The 24,428-nt window shown below is 52.8% G+C and overlaps 1 protein-coding gene across 4 annotated transcripts in view; it reads left to right on the top strand.

Moving 5' to 3' along the window:
* LOC116937808 (SHC-transforming protein 1-like) overlaps positions 1-24,428 on the top strand; it is a 173,188-nt gene that overhangs the window by 5,126 nt on the left and 143,634 nt on the right. For 3 of the 4 annotated variants that reach the window (XM_076052625.1, XM_076052624.1, XM_076052623.1), the window contains exons 1-2: positions 6,261-6,918; positions 7,762-7,935. In XM_076052625.1, coding sequence (XP_075908740.1) covers positions 6,673-6,918; positions 7,762-7,935 — 420 coding nt within the window. In that variant the 5' untranslated portion in view covers positions 6,261-6,672. Of the gene's footprint in view, positions 1-6,260; positions 6,919-7,761; positions 7,936-24,428 lie in introns of those variants that run through there. The other variant, XM_076052626.1, reaches the window with a different exon arrangement.

Raw genomic sequence — 24,428 nt, 5'->3', positions numbered from 1 at the left:
AGAGCTGCGAGCGGTGCGGGGGAAGGCCCCCCCCCCGTCCTCGCTTCCCTCCGTCATTCCCTCCCTGCCACACAATCTCCCTGCCTCTCTCCCCCCACCTCCTGTCCTCCCCCCTCTTCCTGCCCGCCACCTCCCCCCCACTCTCCACCCCCCCCACTCTCCACCACCCTCCCCCCACCACTCTCCACCACCCCCCCCACTCTCCACCCCCCACTCTCCCCCCCCCACTCTCCACCATCGCCTCTCCCCCCACTCTCCCCCCACTCTCCACACCCCCTCTCCCCCCACTCTCCCCCCACTCTTCCCCCCACTCTTCCCCCCACTCTCCCCTCCACTCTCCACCCCTTCTCTCCCCACTTTTCCCCCCACTCTCCACCCCCTCTCCCCCCACTCTCCCCCAACTCTCCACCATCCCCTCTCCCCCCCACTCTCCCCCCACTCTCCACACCCCCTCTCCCCCCACTCTCCCCCCACTCTTTCCCCCACTCTTCCCCCCACTCTCCCCTCCACTCTCCACCCCTTCTCTCCCCACTTTTCCCCCCACTCTCCACCCCCTCTCCCCCCACTCTCCCCCAACTCTCCACCATTCCCTCTCCCCCCCACTCTCCACCCCTTCTCTTCCCACTCTCCACACCCTCTCCCCCAACTCTACCCCCACTCTCCACCCCCCCCCCCCCCACTCTCCACCACCCCCCCCCCCCACTCTCCCCCAACTCTCCACCATCCCCTCTCCCCCCCCCACTCTCCCCCCACTCTCCACACCCTCTCCCCCAACTCTACCCCCAATCTCCACACCCCCTCTCCCCCACTCTCCCCCCCACTCTCCACCCCCTCTCCCCCCACTCTTCCCCCACTCTCCACACCCCATCTCCCCCCACTCTCCACACCCCCTCTCCCCCCACTCTCCACCATCCCCTCTCCCCCCACTCTCCCCCCCACTTTGCACCATCCCCTCTCCCCCCACTCTCCCCCCACTCTCCACACCCCTCTCCCCCCCACTCTCCCCCCACTTTCCACCATCGCCTCTCCCCCCACTCTCCCCCCCACTCTCCCCCCACTCTCCACCCCCTCTCCCCCCACTCTTCCTCCACTCTCCACACCCCCACTCCCCTCACTCTCCCCCCACTCTCCACACCCCCTCTCCCCCCCCCCCCCCCCAATCTCCTTCCCACTCCACCCCCCCACTCTCCACCATCCCTCTCCCCCCACTCTCCACCATCCCCTCTCCCCCCACTCTCCCCCACTCTCCACCCCCTCTCCCCCCACTCTCCCCCCCACTCTCCACACCCCTCTCCCCCCACTCTCCCCCCACTCTCCACACCCCCTCTCCCCCCTACTCTTCCCCCCACTCTCCCCCCCACTCTCCACCCCCTCTTTCCCCACTCTCCCCCCACTCTCCAAACCCCTCTCCCCCCACTCTCCCCACCACTCTCCACCATCCCCTCTCCCCCCACTCTCCCCCCACTCTCCCCCCACTCTCCACCATCACCTCTCCCCCACTCTCCCCCCCACTCTCCCCCCCACTCCACCCCCTCTCCCTCCACTCTCCACACCAGTCTCCCCCCACTCTCCACCCACTCTACACCCCCCCTCCCCCCACTCTCCCCCCACTCTCCACACCCCCTCTCCCCTCTACTCTTCCCCCCACTCTCCCCCCCACTGTCCACACCCCCTCTACTCTTCCCCCCACTCTCCCCCCCCACTCTCCACACCCCCTCTCCCCCACTCTCCACACCCCCTCTCCCCCCACTCTCCCCCCACTCTCCCCCCACTCTCAACACCCCCTCTTCCCCCACTCTCCCCCCACTCTCCACACCCCCTCTCCCCCCACTCTCCCCCCACTCCACCCCTTCTCCCCCCACTCTCCCCCCACTCTCCACACCCCCGCTCCCCCCAACTCTCCCCCCACTCTCCACACCCCCTCTCCCCCCCACTCTCTCCCCACTCTCCACCATCCCCTCTCCCCCCACTCTCCACATCCCCTCTCCCCCCACTCTCCACACCCCCTCTCCCCCCCACTCTCCCCTCACTCCTCACTCTCCATCATCACCTCTCCCCGCCACTCTCCCCCCCACTCTCTCCCCACTCTCCACCATCCCCTCTCCCCCACTCTCCACACCCCCTCTCCCCCCCACTCTCCCCTCGCTCTCCATCATCACCTCTCCCCCCCACTCTCCCTCCACTCTCCACCATCCTTTCTCCCCCCACTCTCCCCCCACTTTCCACACCCTCTCTCCCCCCCACTCTCCCCCCACTCTCCCCTCACTCTACACCATCCCCTCTCCCCCCACTCTCCACACCCCCTCTCCCCCCACTCTCCCCTCACTCTCCACCATCACCTCTCCCCCCACTCTCCCCCCACTCTCCACACCCCCTCTCCCCCCCACTCTCCCCTCACTCTCCATCATCACCTCTCCCCCCCACTCTCCCCCCCACTCTCCCTCCACTCTCCACCATCCTTTCTCCCCCCACTCTCCCCCCACTCTCCACACCCCCTCTCCTCCCACTCTCCCCCCACTCTCCAGCATCACCTCTCCCCCCACTCTCCACGCCACTCTCCCCCCACTCTCCCCCCCACTCTCCCCCCCACTCTCCCCCCCACTCTCCACCATCCCCTCTCCCCCTACTCTCCCCCCACTCTCCACACCCCTCTCCCCCCACTCTCCCCCCCACTCTCCCCCCCACTCCACCCCCCACTCCACCCCCTCTCCCCCCACTCTCCACACCCCCTCTCCCCCCACTTTCCCCCCACTCTCCACCATCACCTCTCCCCCCACTCTCCCCCCACTCTCCACACCCCCTCTCCCCCCACTCTCCAGCATCACCTCTCCCCCCACTCTCCACGCCACTCTCCCCCCACTCTCCCCCCCACTCTCCCCCCCCCACTCTCCCCCCCACTCTCCACCATCCCCTCTCCCCCCCACTCTCCCCCCACTCCACCCCCCACTCCACCCCCTCTCCCCCCACTCTTCCCCCACTCTCAACACCCCTCTCCCTCCACTCTCCCACCCACTCTCCACCCCCTCTCCCCCCACTCTCCACCCCCTCTCCCCCCACACTCCCCCCACTCTCTACCTCCTCTCCCCCCCACTCTCCACACCCACTCTCCCCCCACACTCCCCTCACTCTCCACACCCCCCCTCCCCCCACACTCCCCCCACTCTCCACACCCCCTCTCCCCCCACTCTCCACCCACTCTCTACCCCCTCTCCCCCCCCCTCTCCCTCCACTCTCCACCCCCTCTCCCCTTATTCTCCCCCCACTCTCGTTCCACTCTCCACCATCCCCTCTCCCCCCACACTCCCCCCACTCTCCACCATCCCCTCTCCACCCACTCTCCACCCACTCTCCACCCCCTCTCCCCCCACTCTCCCCCCACTCTCCACCACCCCTCTCCCCCCCACTCTCCCCCCACTCTCCACCATCCCCTCTCCACCCCCAATCTCCTTCCACTCTCCACACCCCCCACTCTCCCCCCATTCTCCCCCCCCACTCTCCCCCCCACTCCACCCCCTCTCCCCCCACTCTCAACACCCCTATCCCCCCACTCTCCCCCCACTTACCACACCCCTCTCCCCCCTACTCTTCCCCCCACTCTCCCCCAACTCTCCACACCCCTCTCCCCCCACTCTCCCCCCCTCTCCACCCCCTCTCCCCCAACTCTCCACACCCCTCTCCCCCCACTCTCCCCCCCTCTCCACCCCCTCTCCCCCAACTCTCCACACCCCTCTCCCCCCACTCTCCCCCCCCTCTCCCCCCCACTCTCCACCCCCTCTGCCCCCACTCTCCACCCCCTCTCCCCCCACTCTACACCACCCCTCCCCGGGATCGCTGAGCCGTGTGGATGTCGCGGTGACGTCATCGTTTCCTGGGGGTGAGGGGGGGCTAGGGAATGTGAGTTATTATCTCTCTGGCCTATCTGTACTACTCAGCATTGTTATGAGCATCAGTAGAGTATCACTCGTATCATCAGCAGCAGCAGAATTATAATTATATGTGTAGTGGATTCGAATTAGGTGCACACACAACTTCTTGGGAGGCAACACTTATTTATTAATGAACACAACAGTTAACTCTTACATTACGCATGGGGTGGTGACCACCGACATACTCTAGCTAACACACACTTCTCAGATACTCTAGCGTGGCCCAGCCAGGTGGGCTACTGGCAGGTCCGTAGGGTGGTGACCACCGACCTACTCTAGCTAACATACTTCTCAGATACTCTAGCGTGGCCCAGCCAGGTGGGCTACTGGCAGGTCCGCTGACTAGAGTCGTGACTCTTCTTGGCGTCTTCACGATGCATCTTCACTCTTGATACGGGCAGCAGCCTCGAACCTCGTTAGGAGGCTGCTTATGTGGGCCTCGGCATGCTCGGGCCCCGGCCACGCCTCCCTTCGAGAACCCTCTCGAAGCCCCCCCCCCCCCCCCCTGCTGTCCACGTGCCCCACGAGGTGCCCCCTAGGCCCCCGGCCCCCCACTGGGGTCCGGTCACGTGTCCAGCCGGGGTCACAGAGAGTGCCACGACCTCACACCACCCTCGTGGCCTCCCGAGTCCAGAACCGGCACTGACGTCATTCCCGCCTCCAGCCGGGATGACGTCATGTGTGTGTGTAGACCCGCGTGGTAGTGACGCTCCCCTGCATAGTGACGTCACACGTGTGCACACAGTGGTGATGCTACAATCACTACATCTGGATCATCAGAAGCGGATTCATTAGCATCAGCAGCATTATTATCATCAACAGCAGCAGTAGCATCGCATGCATCATCATCTGTGGTAATGTTATCAGCATCATTGTCATAATCAGAAGTGGATTCATTATCATCATTAGCGGATTCATTATCATCAGCATTTTCAGCATCATGATGATCAGAAGCAGTTTGATTATCATCATCATCAGCAGTATCACCATCGTCAACAACAGCAGTATCACCGTGTGCATCGTCATCAGCAGCATCACCATCATCAGCTGCAGCAGCATCGTCATCATCAGCAGCGTCACCGTCGTCGGTGCCGTGTCTCCGCAGGGGGGGTGGGGGCACGGCTCCCTGGGGGGTTGTGGTCCAGGGTGAGTGAGGGAGCACGTGTAGGATTATGCTAATTGTTGTTAATTAGGTTTTATATAATTTTCCGGCGGCCACGCCCCGCCCCGCCCACCTACGAGGCAGCGGACCAATTGGCGTCGGGCGTGCGGTTCACACGCGCGCGCCATCGCCTCGCTCAATTCATAAAAAAAACTCATTCATAAAAATGGCCCCCTCCTCCTCCGCCCGCTCCCATCCGCCCTCCCCATTCACTGGAATCTCATTCCGCCATTCGGACCCGAGGGTGGGAGGATGCTGCGAGGGGGGGGAGGGGTTCCCAGTGGGGGGAGAGAAGGAAGGGGTCCTGGTGGGAGAGAGGGGGTCCCTGGAGTGGGGGGGGGGGTGGTACCCGGGGAGAGAGAGGGGGTCACCGTTGAGGGTACCTGTGAGGGAGGGGGGCCCAGTGAGGGGGTGTCCCGGGAGGGGGGGGGCGTGAGGAGTGGGAGGTGGAGGCTGGCTCACGGGGGGGGGGGGCTGCGAGGGGTGGGGGGGCGGGGAGCGCGGTGACTCATCCCCTGCACCCCCCCCACCCTCCCCCCCCTGCATCTCCCGTGCTCGCTCTCTCCCTCCCATCTCTCTCGCTCACTGCGGCCCCGCATCCACTCCCCGCGCGCTCTCTCCGCTCTCTGAGCTCTCCCGATGCGTTCTCTCTATTCTCTACACGCTCTCTACTTTCCGGTCTCTCTCTCTCGCGGCTCTCTCTCCACTCTCTCTGCCTATTCCCGTTGCTTTCTCTCTCTCTGCTGTCTCACCGCTTTCTCTCGCTCTCTGCCGTCTCTCTCCGCCGTCTCCGCTATCCCTCTGCTGTTTCTTTCTCTCCGCTGTCTCTCTGCTGTCTCTCTCTCTCCGCTATCCCTCCGCTGTCTCTCTCCGCTGTCTCTTTCTCTCTCTCCGCTGTCTCTCCTCTGTCTCTCTCTGCTGTCTCTCCCTCTCCGCTATCCCTCCGCTGTCTCTCTCCGCTGTCTCTTTCTCTCCGCTGTCTCTCTGCTGTGTTTCTCTCTCCGCTATCTCTCCGCTGTCTCTCCGCTGTCTCTCTCTCTCCGCTGTCTTTCTCTCCGCGCGGCCGAGTGTAGAAGTCGCGACTCGCGCGACACGGGCTCCGTGGTTACGAGTGGGGGCCTCGCGGGGACGTGGTGGGGGTCGTTGGGAGCCCCCCGGCTGTGGGGGTGAGGGGAGGGGGGTGGCTCCTCCTCAGCGCAGCTCCACTCGGGGAGCTGCACCAGCGACGTGCGTAGCGGCTCCCCGCGGCCTCCTCTCACCTCCTCCCACCTCCTCTTCCGGTCTCCTGCTCCTCCCGTCTCTCTTCCTCCCGTCTATCCTCCTCTCATTTTCCTCCTGCCTCCGCTGTCGGTGGTCCAGAGGAGGCGGACGCGGTGGTCGCGTAGCTGCAGGTGGTGGACACTGAGTGGAGGTGGTGGATGAGCCGGCGCGAGACAAGTCGGGGGCATCCCCCGACCGCCGTATCTCCTGGTGGCCCCTGCTCTGGTCCCTCTTGGCAACTCGTGATGGCCTCCTGGTGATATCTGTTAGCTCCCGGTCTCGGCTGGTCTCGCCTCCCCGTTGGTCGCCCGCCCCGGTGGGGCTATGCGGGAGCGCGCCGCTTGCTCCCGCGCGCTGCCGGCGCTCGCCATCGCGATGCTGCAGCGTGGCCGCTACAGCCGCTTCCGTAACGACGCCGCGGCCGCCGCCGACGCGCCAGGGGCGCCGCCGCCCGACACGGAGGCGCCGGGCGACCGCCGCGTGGGGCCGGCGAAGGCCTCGGCGGAGCGGGGCCCGGGGGTCGGGCGCGAGGCCCGGCGCTACATGGAGGGGTCGCCGCGGTCGCGCCAGGTACGGTGCGGCGGGGGCCGCGACGGCGCCGACCCCACCGCGACCCCCGCCCGCCACCCCGCACCGGGGTCTCTCCATCGAGGCCCCTCCTTGCTTGGTGCTGGTTAGCGTTGGCGCTCGCTTTCGTTCCGAGACCACGTGGCCAGGAGTGGCGGTAGCCCCTCGTTGAGTGTCTCATGAGTGTCTCCCCCTGTCTCCCCCTGTCTCCCCCTGTCTCTCCCTGTCTCCCCCTGTCTTCCCGTGTCTCCCTGTATCACCCCCTGTCTCCCTGTATCACCCCCTGTCTCCCCCTGTCACCCCCTGTCTCCCCCTGTCACCCCCTGTCTCCCCCTGTCTCCCCCTGTGTCCCACCCTGTTTCCCCCTGTCTCCCCTGTCTTCCCCTGTTTTCCCCTGTCTCCCCCTGTCTCCCCTGTCTCCCCCTGTCTCCCCCTGTCTCCCCCTGTCTCCCCCTGTGTCCCCGTGTCTCCCCCTGTCTCCCCCTGTCTCCCCGTGTCTCCCCCTGTCTCCCCGTGTCTCCCCGTGTCTCCCCGTGTCTCCCCGTGTCTCCCCGTCTCCCCCTGTCTCCCCGTCTCCCCCCCTGGCTCCCCCTGTCTCCCCGTGTCTCCCCCTGTCTCCCCCTGTCCACGCGTCTCCCACATCCATCCCCACGTCTTTCCGTGTCTCCCCCCCGTGTGTCCCCGCATGCCCCCCACGTCCCCCCGTGTCCCTATACCCCCTCCCCCCGTGTCTTCTTGCGTGTCCTGTGCGTGCGCCGTACGGCCCTGTGCCTCTCCCTGCATCCCCTCCGTGTCCCCCATGCATCCGCCTGCCCCCCCCCCCACCCCCCTTCCGCGCCGGTGTAGGAGTGGAGGATGAACAAGCTGGGAGTTGGTGGGGGGCGGCGTGCGCGCGTGGAGGGGGGCCACCTGGGCGGGGACGACTGGAACCGGAACGGCTCGCTGGTGCACAAGCCGTCGCGCGGGTGGCTGCACGCAGATAGCAACGTGAGCGGCGCGGGGGTCACCTACATCGTCAGGGTAAGCCCCCCCCCCAAATCAACGCGGCCGGCAGCAGCTCCGGTAGCGGCGGCAGCGGCGGCAGCATCGCGCTATGCACTCGTGAATTGCCCGGAATACGCCGAGAGATATAAGCGGAGGACCGCCGAGCTCGGGAAAATTGTTGGTAGCGCCAGGTCGCCAGCAGGGCAGCTGCTGTGGCTGCCTCCTCGTCGCTTCTGAAGTTCCTCCTCCCCCTCGTGTCTCTTGAGTCGTCCTCTCGTTACAGGTTGAAGTTCTAAACAGAGGGACAGCCGTACAGTGATACAGCCACACAGTAATACAGTGATTCAACCATACAGTGACACAGTCATACAACGGTACAGTGATACAGTGATTCAGCCATACGGTGATCTAGCCACACAGTGGTACAGTCGTACAGTGATTCAGCCATACAGTGGTATAGTGATGCAGCCATACAGTGGTCCAACCACACAGTAGTATAGTGATTCAGCCATACAGCTGAAAAGCGATTTAGCCATACAGTGATTCGGCCATACTGTGGTATATTGACACAGCCATACAGTGATTCAGCCATACAGTGATTTGGCCATACAGTGGTATATTGATACATTCTTACAGTGATTCAGCCATACAGTGATCCAGCCATACACTGGTATAGTGTTTCAGCCATAGAGTGACCCAGCCATACAGGAGTACAGCGATACAGTCTTTAAATAATTATCAAATAGAGCAAGTCAAGATCTATAAGTATCTTGGGGTCATCCTGGATTCAAAACTGAATTTTGAAGATCACATTGATTATATTGGTAAAAAGACAAAAAATAAAAATTGGTTTTCTGTATCGACACAAGCACAGCTACCTCCCAATGTTCCGTTTGGAATTGACAAAAGCTACCATACTGCCTCTACTTGACTGCTGTGACATCGTGCATAAATCAGCCCCAAGTACCGTACTGAAGAAGCTTAATTCCATCTATCACTCGGCCTTAAGATTTACATTGAACTGCCCATATAGAACTCACCACTGTGATCTCTACATTGGGTCAAGCTTAACATCTCTTAATGTTCGACAGCTTGTGCACCAGATCTTATTTATTCACGATGTACTTACAAAAAAATCCGCAGACTACCTGCTGGATCTCCTCTCTGTTTCAAAGAACAAATTTGACCTCAGGTCTTCGCTCATTTACCAGCTTCACATTCCCTATTGCCGTACAAAAACTGGAGGAAGGGCCTTTGCTATTGATGCCCCCAGGGTCTGGAATGCTATTGCCAATAAACTGCAACTTGAATCGCTACCTGTGAGATCTTCTCTCAAAACTGCTCTAGAGGAGTTGTACACCCCTAGCTGCCACTGCTATTCAGTGGCGTAAAATAAAATAAAATGTTTCGCTCCGGATGACGTTGCAAAGTATTATCTGTATTTTGATTTAGCGTGCTGATCTTAAAGGTGCATTGAAAACTTGTTGTTGTGGAGTACAGTGAGGGAAAAAAGTATTTGATCCCCAGCTGATTTTGTATGTTTGCCCACTGACAAAGAAATGATCAGTCTATAATTTTAATGGTAGGTTTATTTGAACAGTGAGAGACAGAATAACAACAAAAAAATCCAAAAAAACGCATGTCAAAAATGTTGTAAATTGATTTGCATTTTAAATGAGGGAAATAAGTATTTGACCCCTCTGCAAAACATGACTTAGTACTTGGTGGCAAAACCCTTGTTGGCAATCACAGAGGTCAGACGTTTCTTGTAGTTGGCCACCAGGTTTGCACACATCTCAGGAGGGATTTTGTCCCACTCCTCTTTGCAGATCTTCTCTAAGTCATTAAGGTTTCGAGGCTGATGTTTGGCAACTCGAACCTTCAGCTCCCTCCGCAGATTTTCTATGGGATTAAGGTCTGGAGACTGGCTAGGCCACTCCAGGACCTTAATGTGCTTCTTCTTGAGCCACTCCTTTGTTGCCTTGGTCGTGTGTTTTGGGTCATTGTCATGCTGGAATACCCATCCATGACCCATTTTAAATGCCCTGGCTGATGGAAGGAGGTTCTCACCCAAGATTTGGCGGTACATGGCCCTGTCCATCGTCCCTTTGATGCGGTGAAGTTGTCCTGTCCCCTTAGCAGAAAAACACCCCCAAAGCATAATGTTTCCACCTCCATGTTTTTTGACGGTGGGGATGGTGTTCTTGGGGTCATAGGCAGCATTCCTCCTCCAAACACGGCGAGTTGAGTTGATGCCAAAGAGCTCCATATTGGTCTCATCTGACCACAACACTTTCACCCAGTTGTCCTCTGAATCATTCAGATGTTCATTGGCAAACTTCAGACGGGTATGTATATGTGCTTTCTTGAGCAGGGGGACCTTGCAGGCTCTGCAGGATTTCAGTCCTGCACGGCGTAGTGTGTTACCAATTGTTTTCTTGGTGACTATGGTCCCAGCTGCCTTGAGATCATTGACAAGATCCTCCCGTGTAGTTCTAGGCTGATTCATCACCGTTCTCATGATCATTGCAACTCCACGAGGTGAGATCTTGCATGGAGCCCCAGGCCGAGGGAGATTGACAGTTCTTTTGTGTTTCTTCCATTTGCAAATAATCGCACCAACTGTTGTCACCTTCTCACCAAGTTGCTTGGCAATGGTCTTGTAGCCCATTCCAGCCTTGTGTAGGTCTACAATCTTGTCCCTGACATCCTTGGAGAGCTCTTTGATCTTGGCCATGGTGGAGAGTTTGGAATCTGATTGATTGATTACTTCTGTGGACAGGTGTCTTTTATACAGGTAACAAGCTGAGATCAGGAGCACTCCCTTTAAGAGTGTGCTCATAATCTCAACTCGTTACCTGTATAAAAGACACCTGGGAGCCAGAAATCTTTCTGATTGAGAGGGGGTCAAATACTTATTTCCCTCATTTAAAATGCAAATCAATTTACAACATTTTTGACATGCGTTTTTTTGGATTTTTTGTTGTTATTCTGTCTCTCACTGTTCAAATAAACCTACCATTAAAATTATAGACTGATCATTTCTTTGTCAGTGGGCAAACGTACCAAATCAGCAGGGGATAAAATGATTTTTTCCCTCACTGTAACTCATGCAGCCAGCTATGGCTCTAGGATTTGGTGTTACATGTTATTTATGTAGTTTATTGTAAAAATCCGGTCACAGTCCCTGTGATCACTGTTACGTTGCAATTATGGCTTTATTTTTTGGTGATTTCGAAAACGTTTTTTGGTTTAGACATGTTTGTTTTGTTGTAGTACAGAGTTAGACTGATGGCCTTAATCTAAGTTTTCTTGTGGATGTTGTTGTTGTTTGACTTGCATCCCACTGGGATTTTTTGCACACAGCGTTGGTGTTAGGTGCTTTTTTCAGGAATATTTTGCTGTTTTTCATGGATTTTCTGTTTGCACAGTCACACAAAGTCACTTTAAGATTTTTGTCTTGTTCGTGTTTTTGTTTTTTTGTTTGTTGTGGTTGCACCCGATTCAAGAGCCGAATGGCTCACAGGGCTATACCAGCCATACAGGAGTACAGTGATACAGTCATACGGTGATCCAGCCATACAGCCATTCCAGTGATTCAGCCTTACAGTTGTATAGTGATTCAGCCATTTAGTGGTGTAGTAATACAGATTTACAGTACAGTGATCTATCCATACAATGATCCAGCCATACAGTGATCCAGCCATGCAGCCATACAGTGATGCAGCCATACAGTGATCCAACCATACAGTGATCCAGCCATACAGTGATCCAGCCATGCAGCCATACAGTGATCCAGCCATACAGTGATCCAGCCATACAGTGATCCAGCCATACAGTGATCCAGCCATACAGCCATACAGTGATCCAGCCATACAGCCATACAGTGATCCAACCATACAGTGATCCAGCCATACAGTGATCCAGCCATGCAGCCATACAGTGATCCAACCATACAGTGATCCAGCCATACAGTGATCCAGCCATACAGTGATCCAGCCATACAGTGATCCAGCCATGCAGTGATCCAGCCATGCAGTGATCCAGCCATAGTCATCCAGCCATACATTGATCCAGCCATACAGTGATCCAGCCATACAGTGATCCAGCCATCCAGCCATACAGTGATCCAGCCACACAGTGATACAGTGATTCAAACATACAGTGACACAGCCATACAGCGGTACAGTGATACAGTGATTCAGCCATACAGTGATTCAGCCATACAGTGATCTAGCGACACAGTGGTACAGTCGTACAGTGATTCAGCCATACAGTGGTATAGTGATGCAGCCATACAGTGGTCCAGCCACACAGTAGTATAGTGATTCAGCCATACAGCTAAAAAGTGATTCAGCCATACAGTGATCCAGCCATACAGCCATACAGTGATCCAACCATACAGTGATCCAGCCATACAGTCATACAGTGATCCAGCCATACAGTCATACAGTGATCCAGCCATACAGTGATCCAGCCATACAGTCATACAGTGATCCAGCCATACAGTGATCCAGCCATACAGTCATACAGTGATCCAGCCATGCAGTGATCCAGCCATACAATAGTACAGTGGGCCCTTAAGTTTATTCTGCTTGGAGCAGAATCGTGCGCGCCTCTGAGGATCCCCGCAGCCGCTCGAGGCCGCTACGTCCAGCCAGCAGGACACGGACGCACTGCTCTCTCGCCTCCTCTCGGGAATCCACCTCCCTCACGTCCTTCTCTTATCTTCACGTAAAATTAGATAGCGGCGACGGTGGTCATGAACCCCCGCCGCTGCCTCGAACCGAGGGCGCTCCGCGGAGAGTGAACGGGGACGGTACAACATGAGGATGTGATGGTGACGAGGTGAATGAAATAGGAGGGGAGGATGTAATGGGCCAATTCTGTGATGCGTCAATTAAGTAAGAGCAAGTTTGACGAGAGGGAATGACGATGAATGGATGTTTAATGTTTGGGTAGCCACGGAGGGGGATTACGAGGATGGAGCAGGAAACGGGGCAGGGGGGGGGGGCGCTAGTGGGTTAGAAGGTGGGAGATTTAAGGGGGGGGGGTCATGGGGTGAGCTAGGAAAACAACAAAGTGAGTTTAGAGGGAGGAGCGGAAACTAGCGAGCTCTTACAGCGACAATAAAACAAAAATCCGTCGCTCGACTGGCGAGAGAGGCGCCTTTCACTCTCACTGCCGGCTGCCCTTGGCGATCGTTCTCTCTCCTATTGGGGCAATGGTCGCGTGGGTCACAACGTCACTTTTGTCCATTTATCTATATAATGTGCTCTGGTTAATGATTATTTAATAATTATAAAAAAAACATTTAAAATAATGTTTTATCATTATTTTCGTATGATCATTTTATTATTATTATTATTTATATCTGATTATATATCTTATATGAATATATAATTGTTTACTTTTTAAAAAACATTTTTCCCCAAAAGTCCTCGCTCCACCGCCCAGCGAAAGAGCCAATCAAATGAAGCCTGCCGCTCCGTTCGGGGCGAACGTCCACATCCAGCGATTTGATTTCTCGGCAAAACTGGAGGAGGAGGAGGAGGGAGTCTACGTGCCTTGACCAAGGCGCCAGACACATTTACGTTCAGATACGACAGAAAGGCGAGACGGGGATTCCAGAGAGGCAAGCCTGAGAGAGGAGTTAGGTCGTCTCCTTTCACGATGGTCGCTGGACGTGTAGCGGCCTCTAGTGGCTGCGGGGAGGAGGAGGCGAAGCCTACGTGTTCAACTTGGTAAGAGATAGAGCGTCAAGAGGCTCGAGCGGGCAATGCTTTGACACATTCTGTACGAGCGCCGTTTTCTTTCGCCGGAGGTCACAGCCAGCACGGGTCGGGCGGGTTGAGAGCCGGCCTCTTTGCCGGCAAACTTGATTTTGATCGGCTCGGCCGATGGATCGGCGGAGGGGCGGCCGTCAAAACACGGACGGTGGTCGTGAATCCTTCGCCGCTCTACTCCCGTCGGCGCTGTTTGTTACTGGCCTGGCGGGCTGGCTTTGCCCCACACCGTTTTAGGGGCTTTGGGGTGCTTTGAAAAGCCAGGAATAACGGGCGCAAGCACACGCGTGGATTCCGTGAGACTCTCCCCCCCCCCCTGCCCGTCACGCGTGTGTCCCGGGTCATGTGTGTGTGTGTGTGTGCACGCGCGCTTGCGTGAGGAGCGGTGGCGCAGTGGTTAGCGTAGTGCCGCGCTATGAACCCGGCGACCTGAGTTCGATCCTCTCGCACGGCAACTAACAACGATGATGGATTTAACACGTGGTAGGAGGCTTTCGCGACCAATATCATCCACAGTAGAGGTTTTTGGTAAAGTCACGTAGGTAAAATTAAATTAAATTAAAATAAAATAAAAGATCGCTGCATCAAGTGATGCAGCAATCTTGCTGTGACTGTTCCACCTGAAGACGGAAGCTTGTGTTGCCTCTGAAACGTCGTGATTTAATTGTTTTATTTTAATTTAATTTTATTTAACCTACGTGACTTTACCGAAAAAACCAAAGAGTATGAATCCTTGCAGTCAGAAAGCTTCAAATCTAGAAGAGGTTTTTGGGTTAGATCGTGTACCTATATAAGTGTGTCGTTAAAACCCGCCACCACCCGACACAGCCAACTAGAAAGGGTTGTCACGTAAACCGAACGTGGCCAATTCGTCACTAGTACAGCACTAACCGGTTGTGTGTTGGAGAGCCAAGCCACAACATTTACAATCTGAGTACGACGTTTCACCAGTAATTACAACTAGCTTCATCAGGCGACAGCCAGATTTGTGACGGATGTCTAAACCCAGTTTCGGGGCCTGCGCCGGCTGGGCATGGCGTACAAGCCTTGTGTGGTGTTTAAACAGCACTGGGAGAGAGACCGCTTGTGCGCCGTGCCGGAACACCGGTGTTCTGCCGGTGATCCGGCACGGCGCACCGGTGTCCTGCCGTGGCACACAAGCCGCACGGCGCACAAGCCGGTGGATGGCCGGCACCAAACGCGGCTACCTTTGTCTCTCTCCCAGTGCTGTTTTCACACACCACACAAGGCTTGAGCGCCATGCCGAGCTGGAGCAGGGCCCAACACTGGGGTTGGACATCCGTCACCATTGTTGGTTGCCGTGCGAGGGAATTCGAACTCGTGTCCAAGGCGTGCCACGGTGTTTTCAGAATTCTGGTGGAGGCGAGAACCTCGCCGTTCGCAAGCCGATCCAACGCCGACCACCACCACCGCCGCCTCCCACCCTCCCCTCTCCATATCGGTGCGCAGATGTATGGCGGCAGAGAGCTACTGTCGGCCCACGCCGCCGGCCCTCCCAGCTCGCGCAGTGGGGCAATGGGTGGCGTGGAGATCGAGCGATCGAGAGCGATCTAGAGTGGGCAGTGGAGTTGAAGGAGGCTGAGGGACGCCGCTGGATTGGAGACCCTTTGTTGAAAGAGTGATGAAATAGCCTCCGAGTGCGAGTCTATGGGTCTCTGCGCGAGCCTATTGGTCCGTGCTCTGTTTGTGTGTCTGTGGGTTTGTGAATGAGTCTGGGTCTCTGTGAGCACGTTGTGTGTGATCGCGGTTGGGGAGGGTTCGTGCGTGTGCGGTTGTGCCGTTGTGCAGTTTCGTGGTTGCGTAGTTTTAGTGGTTTTCCGGTTGACTGGTTGTATGAATGTTGAACTTCTTTCGCACCTTACGCAGCCAACCGTGCTACTTGGTGGTGCAGTGTTGAGTCTGTGGGTGGTGGTAGTCTATGGGCAGTGTTGGGTTTATGAGTATTGTTTGTTTATGGGCAGTGTTGAGTGTGAGTATTGTTAGTCTATGGGCAGTGTTGAGTTTATGAGTATTGTTAGTCGATGGGCAGAGTTGAGTTTATGAGTATTATTAGTCTATGGGCAGTGTTAGAGTTTATGAGTATTGTTTGTCTATGGGCAGTGTTGAGTTTGAGTATTGTTAGTTTATGGGCATTGTTGAGTTTATGAGTATTGCTAGTCTATGGGCAGTGTTGCGTTTATGAGTATTGTTAGTCGATGGGCAGTGTTGAGTTTATGAGTATTGTTAGTCTATGGGCAGTGTTGAGTTTATGAGTATTGTTAGTCTATGGGCAGTGTTGGGTTTTAGAGTATTGTTTGTCTATGGGCAGTGTTGAGTGTGAGTGTTGTTAGTCTATGGACAGTGTTGAGTTTATGAGCATTGTTAGTCTATGGGCATTGTTGAGTTTATGAGTATTGTTAGTCTATGGGCAGTGTTGAGTTTATGAGTATTGTTAGTCTATGGGCAGTGTTGGGTTTATGAGTATTGTTTGTCTATGGGCCGTGTTGAGTTTATGAGTATTGTTAGTCTATGGGCAGTGTTGAGTTTATGAGTATTGTTAGTCGATGGGCAGTGTTGAGTTTATGAGTATTGTTTGTCTATGGGCAGTGTTGAGTTTATGAGTATTGTTAGTCGATGGGCAGTGTTGAGTTTATGAGTATTGTTTGTCTATGGGCAGTGTTGAGTTTATGAGTATTGTCAGTCGATGGGCAGAGTTGGGTTAATGAGTATTATTAGTCTATGGGCAGTGTTGAGTTTATGAGTATTGTTAGTCTATGGGCATTGTTGAGTTTATGAGTATTGTTAGTCTATGGGCAGTGTTGCGTTTATGAGTATTGTTAGTCGATGGGCAGTGTTGAGTTTATGAGTATTGTTAGTCTATGGGCAGTGTTGAGTTTATGAGTATTGCTAGTCTATGGGCAGTGTTGAGTTTATGAGTATTGTTAGTCTATGGGCAGTGTTGAGTTTATGAGTATTGTTAGTCTATGGGCAGTGTTGGCTTTATGAGTATTGTTTGTCTATGGGCAGTGTTGAGTTTGAGTATTGTTTGTCTATGGGCAGTGTTGAGTTTATGAGTATTGTTAGTCGATGGGCAGTGTTGAGTTTATGAGTATTGTTAGTCGATGGGGCGTGTTGAGTTTATGAGTATTGTTAGTCTATGGGCAGTGTTGAGTTTATGAGTATTGTTAGTCTATGGGCAGTGTTGAGTTCATGAGTATTGTTAGTCTATGGGCATTGTTGAGTTTATGAGTATTGTTAGTCTATGGGCAGTGTTGCGTTTATGAGTATTGTTAGTCGATGGGCAGTGTTGAGTTTATGAGTATTGTTACTCTATGGGCAGTGTTGAGTTTCTGAGTATTGTTAATCTATGGGCAGTGTTGAGTTTATGAGTATTGTTAGTCTATGGGCAGTGTTGGGTTTATGAGTATTGTTTGTCTATGGGCCGTGTTGAGTTTATGAGTATTGTTAGTCTATGGGCAGTGTTGAGTTTATGAGTATTGTTAGTCGATGGGCAGTGTTGAGTTTATGAGTATTGTTTGTCTATGGGCAGTGTTGAGTTTATGAGTATTGTTAGTCGATGGGCAGTGTTGAGTTTATGAGTATTGTTTGTCTATGGGCAGTGTTGAGTTTATGAGTATTGTTAGTCGATGGGCAGAGTTGGGTTAATGAGTATTATTAGTCTATGGGCAGTGTTGAGTTTATGAGTATTGTTAGTCTATGGGCATTGTTGAGTTTATGAGTATTGTTAGTCTATGGGCAGTGTTGCGTTTATGAGTATTGTTAGTCGATGGGCAGTGTTGAGTTTATGAGTATTGTTAGTCTATGGGCAGTGTTGAGTTTATGAGTATTGTTAGTCTATGGGCAGTGTTGAGTTTATGAGTATTGTTAGTCTATGGGCAGTGTTGAGTTTATGAGTATTGTTAGTCTATGGGCAGTGTTGGCTTTATGAGTATTGTTTGTCTATGGGCAGTGTTGAGTTTGAGTATTGTTTGTCTATGGGCAGTGTTGAGTTTATGAGTATTGTTAGTCTATGGGCAGTGTTGAGTTTATGAGTATTGTTAGTCTATGGGCAGTGTTGAGTTTATGAGTATTGTTAGTCGATGGGGCGTGTTGAGTTTATGAGTATTGTTAGTCTATGGGCAGTGTTGAGTTTATGAGTATTGTTAGTCTATGGGCAGTGTTGAGTTCATGAGTATTGTTAGTCTATGGGCATTGTTGAGTTTATGAGTATTGTTAGTCCATGGGCAGTGTTGAGTTTATGAGTATTGTTAGTCCATGGGCAGTGTTAAGTTTATGAGTATTGTTAGTCCATGGGCAGTGTGTTTGTTGAACTTCTTTCGCACCCGACGTAGCCAACGGCGCTAATTGAAGGTGCGTCGGAAGAACAACAACCGGTTGTGTGTTAGTGTTTGTGTAGTGTTAGTGTTTGTGTGGTTGTGTGTTAGTGTTTGTGTGTTCGTGTTTGTGTAGTGTTAGTGTTTGTGTGTTCGTGTTTGTGTAGTGTTAGTGTTTGTGTGGTTGTGTGTTAGTGTTTGTGTGTTCGTGTTTGTGTGTTCGTGTTTGTGTAGTGTTAGTGTTTGTGTGGTTGTGTGTTAGTGTTTGTGTGTTTGTGTTTGTGTAGTGTTAGTGTTTGTGTGTTCGTGTTTGTGTAGTGTTAGTGTTTGTGTGGTTGTGTGTTAGTGTTTGTGTGTTCGTGTTTGTGTGTTCGTGTTTGTGTAGTGTTAGTGTTTGTGTGGTTGTGTGTTAGTGTTTGTGTGTTCGTGTTTGTGTGTTCGTGTTTGTGTAGTGTTAGTGTTTGTGTGGTTGTGTGTTTGTGTGGTTGTGTGTTAGTGTTTGTGTGTTCGTGTTTGTGTAGTGTTAGTGTTTGTGTGGTTGTGTGTTAGTGTTTGTGTGTTCGTGTTTGTGTGTTCGTGTTTGTGTAGTGTTAGTGTTTGTGTGGTTGTGTGTTAGTGTTTGTGTAGTGTTAGTGTTTGTGTGGTTGTGTGTTAGTGTTTGTGTGTTCGTGTTTGTGTAGTGTTAGTGTTTGTGTGGTTGTGTGTTAGTGTTTGTGTGTTTGTGTAGTGTTAGCGTTTGTGTGGTTGTGTGTTAGTGTTTGTGTGTTCGTGTTTGTGTAGTGTTAGTGTTTGTGTGGTTGTGTGTTAGTGTTTGTGTGTTCGTGTTTGTGTAGTGTTAGTGTTTGTGTGGTTGTGTGTTAGTGTTTGTGTGTTCGTGTTTGTGTAGTGTTAGTGTTTGTGTGGTTGTGTGTTAGTGTTTGTGTGTTCGTGTTTGTGTAGTGTTAGTGTTTGTGTGGTTGTGTGTTAGTGTTTGTGTGTTCGTGTTTGTGTAGTGTTAGTGTTTGTGTGGTTGTGTGTTAGTGTTTGTGTGTTCGTGTTTGTGTAGTGTTAGTGTTTGTGTGGTTGTGTGTTAGTGTTTGTGTGTTCGTGTTTGTGTAGTGTTAGTGTTTGTGTGGTTGTGTGTTTGTGTGTTCGTGTTTGTGTAGTGTTAGTGTTTGTGTGGTTGTGTGTTAGTGTTTGTGTGTTTGTGTAGTGTTAGTGTTTGTGTGGTTGTGTGTTAGTGTTTGTGTGTTCGTGTTTGTGTAGTGTTAGTGTTTGTGTGGTTGTGTGTTAGTGTTTGTGTGTTCGTGTTTGTGTAGTGTTAGTGTTTGTGTGGTTGTGTGTTAGTGTTTGTGTGTTCGTGTTTGTGTAGTGTTAGTGTTTGTGTGGTTGTGTGTTAGTGTTTGTGTGTTTGTGTAGTGTTAGTGTTTGTGTGGTTGTGTGTTAGTGTTTGTGTGTTCGTGTTTGTGTAGTGTTAGTGTTTGTGTGGTTGTGTGTTAGTGTTTGTGTGTTCGTGTTTGTGTAGTGTTAGTGTTTGTGTGGTTGTGTGTTAGTGTTTGTGTGTTCGTGTTTGTGTAGTGTTAGTGTTTGTGTGGTTGTGTGTTGGTGTTTGTGTGTTCGTGTTTGTGTAGTGTTAGTGTTTGTGTGGTTGTGTGTTAGTGTTTGTGTGTTCGTGTTTGTGTAGTGTTAGTGTTTGTGTGGTTGTGTGTTAGTGTTTGTGTGTTCGTGTTTGTGTAGTGTTAGTGTTTGTGTGGTTGTGTGTTAGTGTTTGTGTGTTCGTGTTTGTGTAGTGTTAGTGTTTGTGTGGTTGTGTGTTAGTGTTTGTGTGTTCGTGTTTGTGTAGTGTTAGTGTTTGTGTGGTTGTGTGTTAGTGTTTGTGTGTTCGTGTTTGTGTAGTGTTAGTGTTTGTGTGGTTGTGTGTTAGTGTTTGTGTGTTCGTGTTTGTGTAGTGTTAGTGTTTGTGTGTTTGTGTAGTGTTAGTGTTTGTGTGATAGTGTTTGTGTGGTTGTGTGTTAGTGTTTGTGTGATAGTGTTTGTGTAGTGTTAGTGTTTGTGTGGTTGTGTGTTAGTGTTTGTGTGTTTGTGTAGTGTTAGTGTTTGTGTGATAGTGTTTGTGTGGTTGTGTGTTAGTGTTTGTGTGATAGTGTTTGTGTGGTTGTGTGTTAGTGTTTGTGTGATAGTGTTTGTGTAGTGTTAGTGTTTGTGTGGTTGTGTGTTAGTGTTTGTGTGTTTGTGTAGTGTTAGTGTTTGTGTGATAGTGTTTGTGTGGTTGTGTGTTAGTGTTTGTGTGATAGTGTTTGTGTGGTTGTCTGTTAGTGTTTGTGTAGTGTTAGTGTGTTTGTGTGGTTGTATAGTGTGGTTGTGTGTTAGTGTTTGTGTAGTGTTAGTGTTTGTGTGGTTGTGTGTTAGTGTTTGTGTGGTTGTGTGTTAGTGTTTGTGTAGTGTTTGTGTGGTTGTGTGGTTTGATAGTGTGGTTGTGTGTTAGTGTTTTTGTAGTGTTAGTGTTTGTGTGTTTGTGTGGTTGTATAGTGTGGTTGTGTGTTTGTGTAGTGTTTGTGTGTTTGTTTGGTTGTATAGTGTGGTTGTGTGTTCGTGTTTGTGTAGTGTTAGTGTTTGTGGGGTTGTGTGGTTGGATAGTGTGGTTGGATAGTGTGGTTGCGTGTTAGTGTAGTGTTAGTGTTTGTGCGGTTGTGTGGTTGTGTAGTGTGGTGTGTTAGTGTATATGTAGTGTTAGTGTTTGTGGTGTTGTGTGGTTGTGTAGTGTGTTTGTGCAGTGTTAGTGTTTTTGGTTGGATAGTGTGTTTGTGTGTTAGTGTTTGTGTAGTGTTAGTGTTTGTGGGGTTGTGTGGTTGTATAGTGTGGTTGTGTGTTAGTGTTTGTGTGTTAGTGTGGTTGTGTGGTTGGATAGTGTGTTTGTGTGTTAGTGTTGTGTCGTGTTAGTGTTTGTGTGGTTGTGTGGTTGGATAGTGTGTTTGTGTGTTAGTGTTTGTGTCGTGTTAGTGTTTGTGTAGTGTTAGTGTTTGCGGGGTTGTGTGGTTGTATAGTGTGGTTGTGTGTTAGTGTTTGTGTGTTAGTGTTTGTGTGGTTGTGTTTAATTCGTGGTTTCGTGGTAATTAATTGAAGGTGAAGGGGTTACCAGCCCCTCGCACCCGTCCAGAGCCCCCGTTTAGCCCCTGTGGTGGACACATATGCCATGAGGGGAGGAGCCAATCAAAATTGGATCTCCCCCCACAGCGCTGTCCACGACAGAGTTGCCCGTCCGGCACCGCGAGGAGGTAGGGGGTTGTTTTGCCGGACACTCCACCCCCCACAACTCCCAATCGGTGATGGGGCAGTTGTGGAGAGAGTGGAGAGTTTCCCATACCTGGGCAGTGTGGTTATGACTGGCTCCAGTTTAACAGCAGAGGTCTCACTCCGAATCAGTCGAGCGGCAATATCTTTTCATCGGTTGCGTAACGCTGTGTGGAAGCTACCTGGTCTGTCGCTCCGCACTAAGCTTCAGGTCTTCTCGGCCACGGTCATTCCCTCCCTTCTCTACGCTTGCGAAACGTGGACCCCCCTGGTGGAACATCTTCGCCGGTTAGAAACATTTAGGCTGGCCTGCCTAGGATCCATCCTGGGTTTAACCAGGCTGGATTGTGTGAGGAGCTCACAAATCCTTGAAAGATCTGGGCAGGGTCCCATCGGTGAGCTCCTCCGGCAGGCAAGGCTGTGATGGCTGGGTCATGTAGCCCGCATGCCCAGCCACCGCATGCCGAAACAGCTTTTGTTTGGCCGGATTGAGGGGGCTAAGCGGGCGCGGCACGGGCTAGAGAAGAGATGGAGTGATGTGGTACAGGAGGACGTGGAGCTGAGTGGACTTGCCGATGACTGGTACCAGCGGTGTCAAGATCGGCCTCTGTGGAGGAGGCTCGTGAAGGATGCTACTGGGCAGTTGGAGGCAGTCGCCCTCCAACAACAACGGAGGGCGGAGGAGCGACGCTCACAACAACGAGCGGAACGCCGGGTGGCTAAAGCACAGCAGGTTGGCACAGTAAGGGGCACAGGTGGTGCATCAGCCAGTCATCTCAGTCAGTCGACCCGTGGCACCTGGGTCTGCCCAGTGACCTCCTGCCAGCGGGCGTTCGACACTTCACGTGGCCTCACGGTGCACATAGCCTGGCACAAGCGTCGTGGTGACGTCACCGCCACTTAGTGGCGAATGGCGGTTGTTGTTGTTGTGTGGTTGTGTAGTGTGTTAGTGTTTGTGTGGTTGTGTGTTAGTGTGTTAGTGTTTGTGTGGTTGTGTTTGTGTGTTAGTGTGTTAGTGTTTGTGTGGTTGTGTGTTAGTGTGTTAGCGTTTGTGTGGTTGTGTTTGTGTGTTAGTGTGTTAGTGTTTGTGTGGTTGTGTTTGTGTGTTAGTGTGTTAGTGTTTGTGTGGTTGTGTGTTAGTGTGTTAGTGTTTGTGTGGTTGTGTTTGTGTGTTAGTGTGTTAGTGTTTGTGTGGTTGTGTGGTTGGATAGTGTGGTTGTGTGGTTGTGTGGTGCTAGGGCTCGATGCAGTTGTGGTTGTGCAGGTACAGGAAGAGTTGGGAGAGAGAGGGGAGAGTGTGAATGAGAGAGAGGGGGGGAGAGTGTGAATGAGATAGATGAGAGAGTGTGAATGAGAGGGGGGGAGAGTGTGAATGAGAGAGGGGGGGAGAGTGTGAATGAGAGAGAGGGGGGGAGAGTGTGAATGAGATAGATGAGAGAGTGTGAATGAGAGGGGGGGAGAGTGTGAATGAGAGAGGGGGGGAGAGTGTGAATGAGAGAGAGGGGGGGGGAGTGTGAATGAGAGAGAGGGGGGGGAGAGTGTGAATGAGAGGGAGGGGGGGGAGAGTGTAAATGAGAGAGAGGGGGGAGAGTGTGAATGAGAGAGAGGGGGGGGGAGAGTGTGAATGAGAGGGAGGAGAGTGTGAATGAGAGAGGGGGGGGAGAGTGTGAATGAGAGAGGGGGGGGAGAGTGTGAATGAGAGGGAGGGGGGGAGAGTGTGAATGAGAGAGAGGGGGGGAGAGTGTGAATGAGAGACGGGGGGAGAGTGTGAATGAGAGAGAGGGGGGGGGAGAGTGTGAATGAGAGAGAAGGAGGGGAGAGTGTGAATGAGAGAGAGGGGGGGGGGGGGGGGAGAGTGTGAATGAGAGAGAAGGAGGGGAGAGTGTGAATGAGAGGGAGGGGGGGGGAGAGTGTGAATGAGAGAGGGGGGCAGAGTGTGAATGAGAGAGAGGGTTTGGGGGAGAGTGTGAATGAGATAGATGGGAGAGTGTGAATGAGAGAGAGGGGGGGGAGAGTGTGAATGAGAGAGGGGGGAGAGTGTGAATGAGAGAGATAATTGGGAGAGAGTGTGAATGAGAGAGGGGAGAGTGTGAATGAGAGAGAGTGTGAATGAGAGAGATAAATGGGAGAGAGTGTGAATGAGAGAGGGGAGAGGTGAATGAGAGAGAGTGTGAATGAGAGAGATAAATGGGAGAGAGTGTGAATGAGAGAGAGAGGGGAGAGAGTGTGAATGAGAGAGGGGGGAGAGTGTGAATGAGAGAGAAAGTGTGAATGAGAGAGATAAATGGGAGAGAGTGTGAATGAGAGAGAGAGTGTGAATGAGAGAGAGAGAGTGTGAATGAGAGAGAGTGTGAATGAGAGAGATTGTGAATGAGAGAGAGAGTGTGAATGAGAGATAAATGGGAGAGAGTGTGAATGAGAGAGAGAGTGTGAATGAGAGAGATAAATGGGAGGAGTGTGAATGAGAGTCGCAGCAGGCTTCAGCAGGCGCAGCACGTAGCGAGCATCTCCTGCTCCCCCCTCCCGGGTTGCTCCAGCCCCCCCCCCCCCCCCCGGCCAGCCTCCACATCTGCAGCCTGAGTCATTTCCAAAAATACGACTGTGTGCAATCCCTCTCTCGATTCACCCACCTCTCCACCTCTCTCCACCCCTCTCATTCACCTCTCTCATTCACACTCTCTCATTCACACTCTCTCATGCACACTCATTCACTCTCTCATTCACACTCTCTCTCATTCACACACTCTCTCATTCACACTCTCTCCCATTCACCACTCTCCCCTCTAATTCACACTCTCCCCTCTCTCTAATTCACCACTCTCTCTCATTCACACTCTCTCATCTCTTTCTCTCATTCACACTCTCTCCCCACTCTCTCTCTCATGCACACTCTCTCATCTCTCTCTCATTCACACTCTCTCCCCACTCTCATTCACTCTCTCATTCACCACTCTCTCTCATTCACACTCTCCCCTCTAATTCACACTCTCCCCTCTAATTCACACTCTCCCCTCTCTCTCTCTCATTCACACTCTCCCCTCTCTCTAATTCACCACTCTCCCCTCTCTCATTCACACTCTCTCATCTCTTACTCTCATTCACACTCTCTCCCCACTCTCTCTCATTCACACTCTCTCTC

Source organism: Petromyzon marinus, chromosome 57 (assembly GCF_048934315.1).
Source record: "Petromyzon marinus isolate PM22_M1 ecotype Great Lakes invasive population chromosome 57, UKy_Petmar_22M1.pri1.0, whole genome shotgun sequence".
Taxonomy (NCBI): Eukaryota; Metazoa; Chordata; class Hyperoartia; order Petromyzontiformes; family Petromyzontidae; genus Petromyzon; species Petromyzon marinus.
The sequence above is the reverse complement of the archived record's forward strand: the minus strand, read 5'-3'. Positions and strand labels throughout refer to the sequence as shown.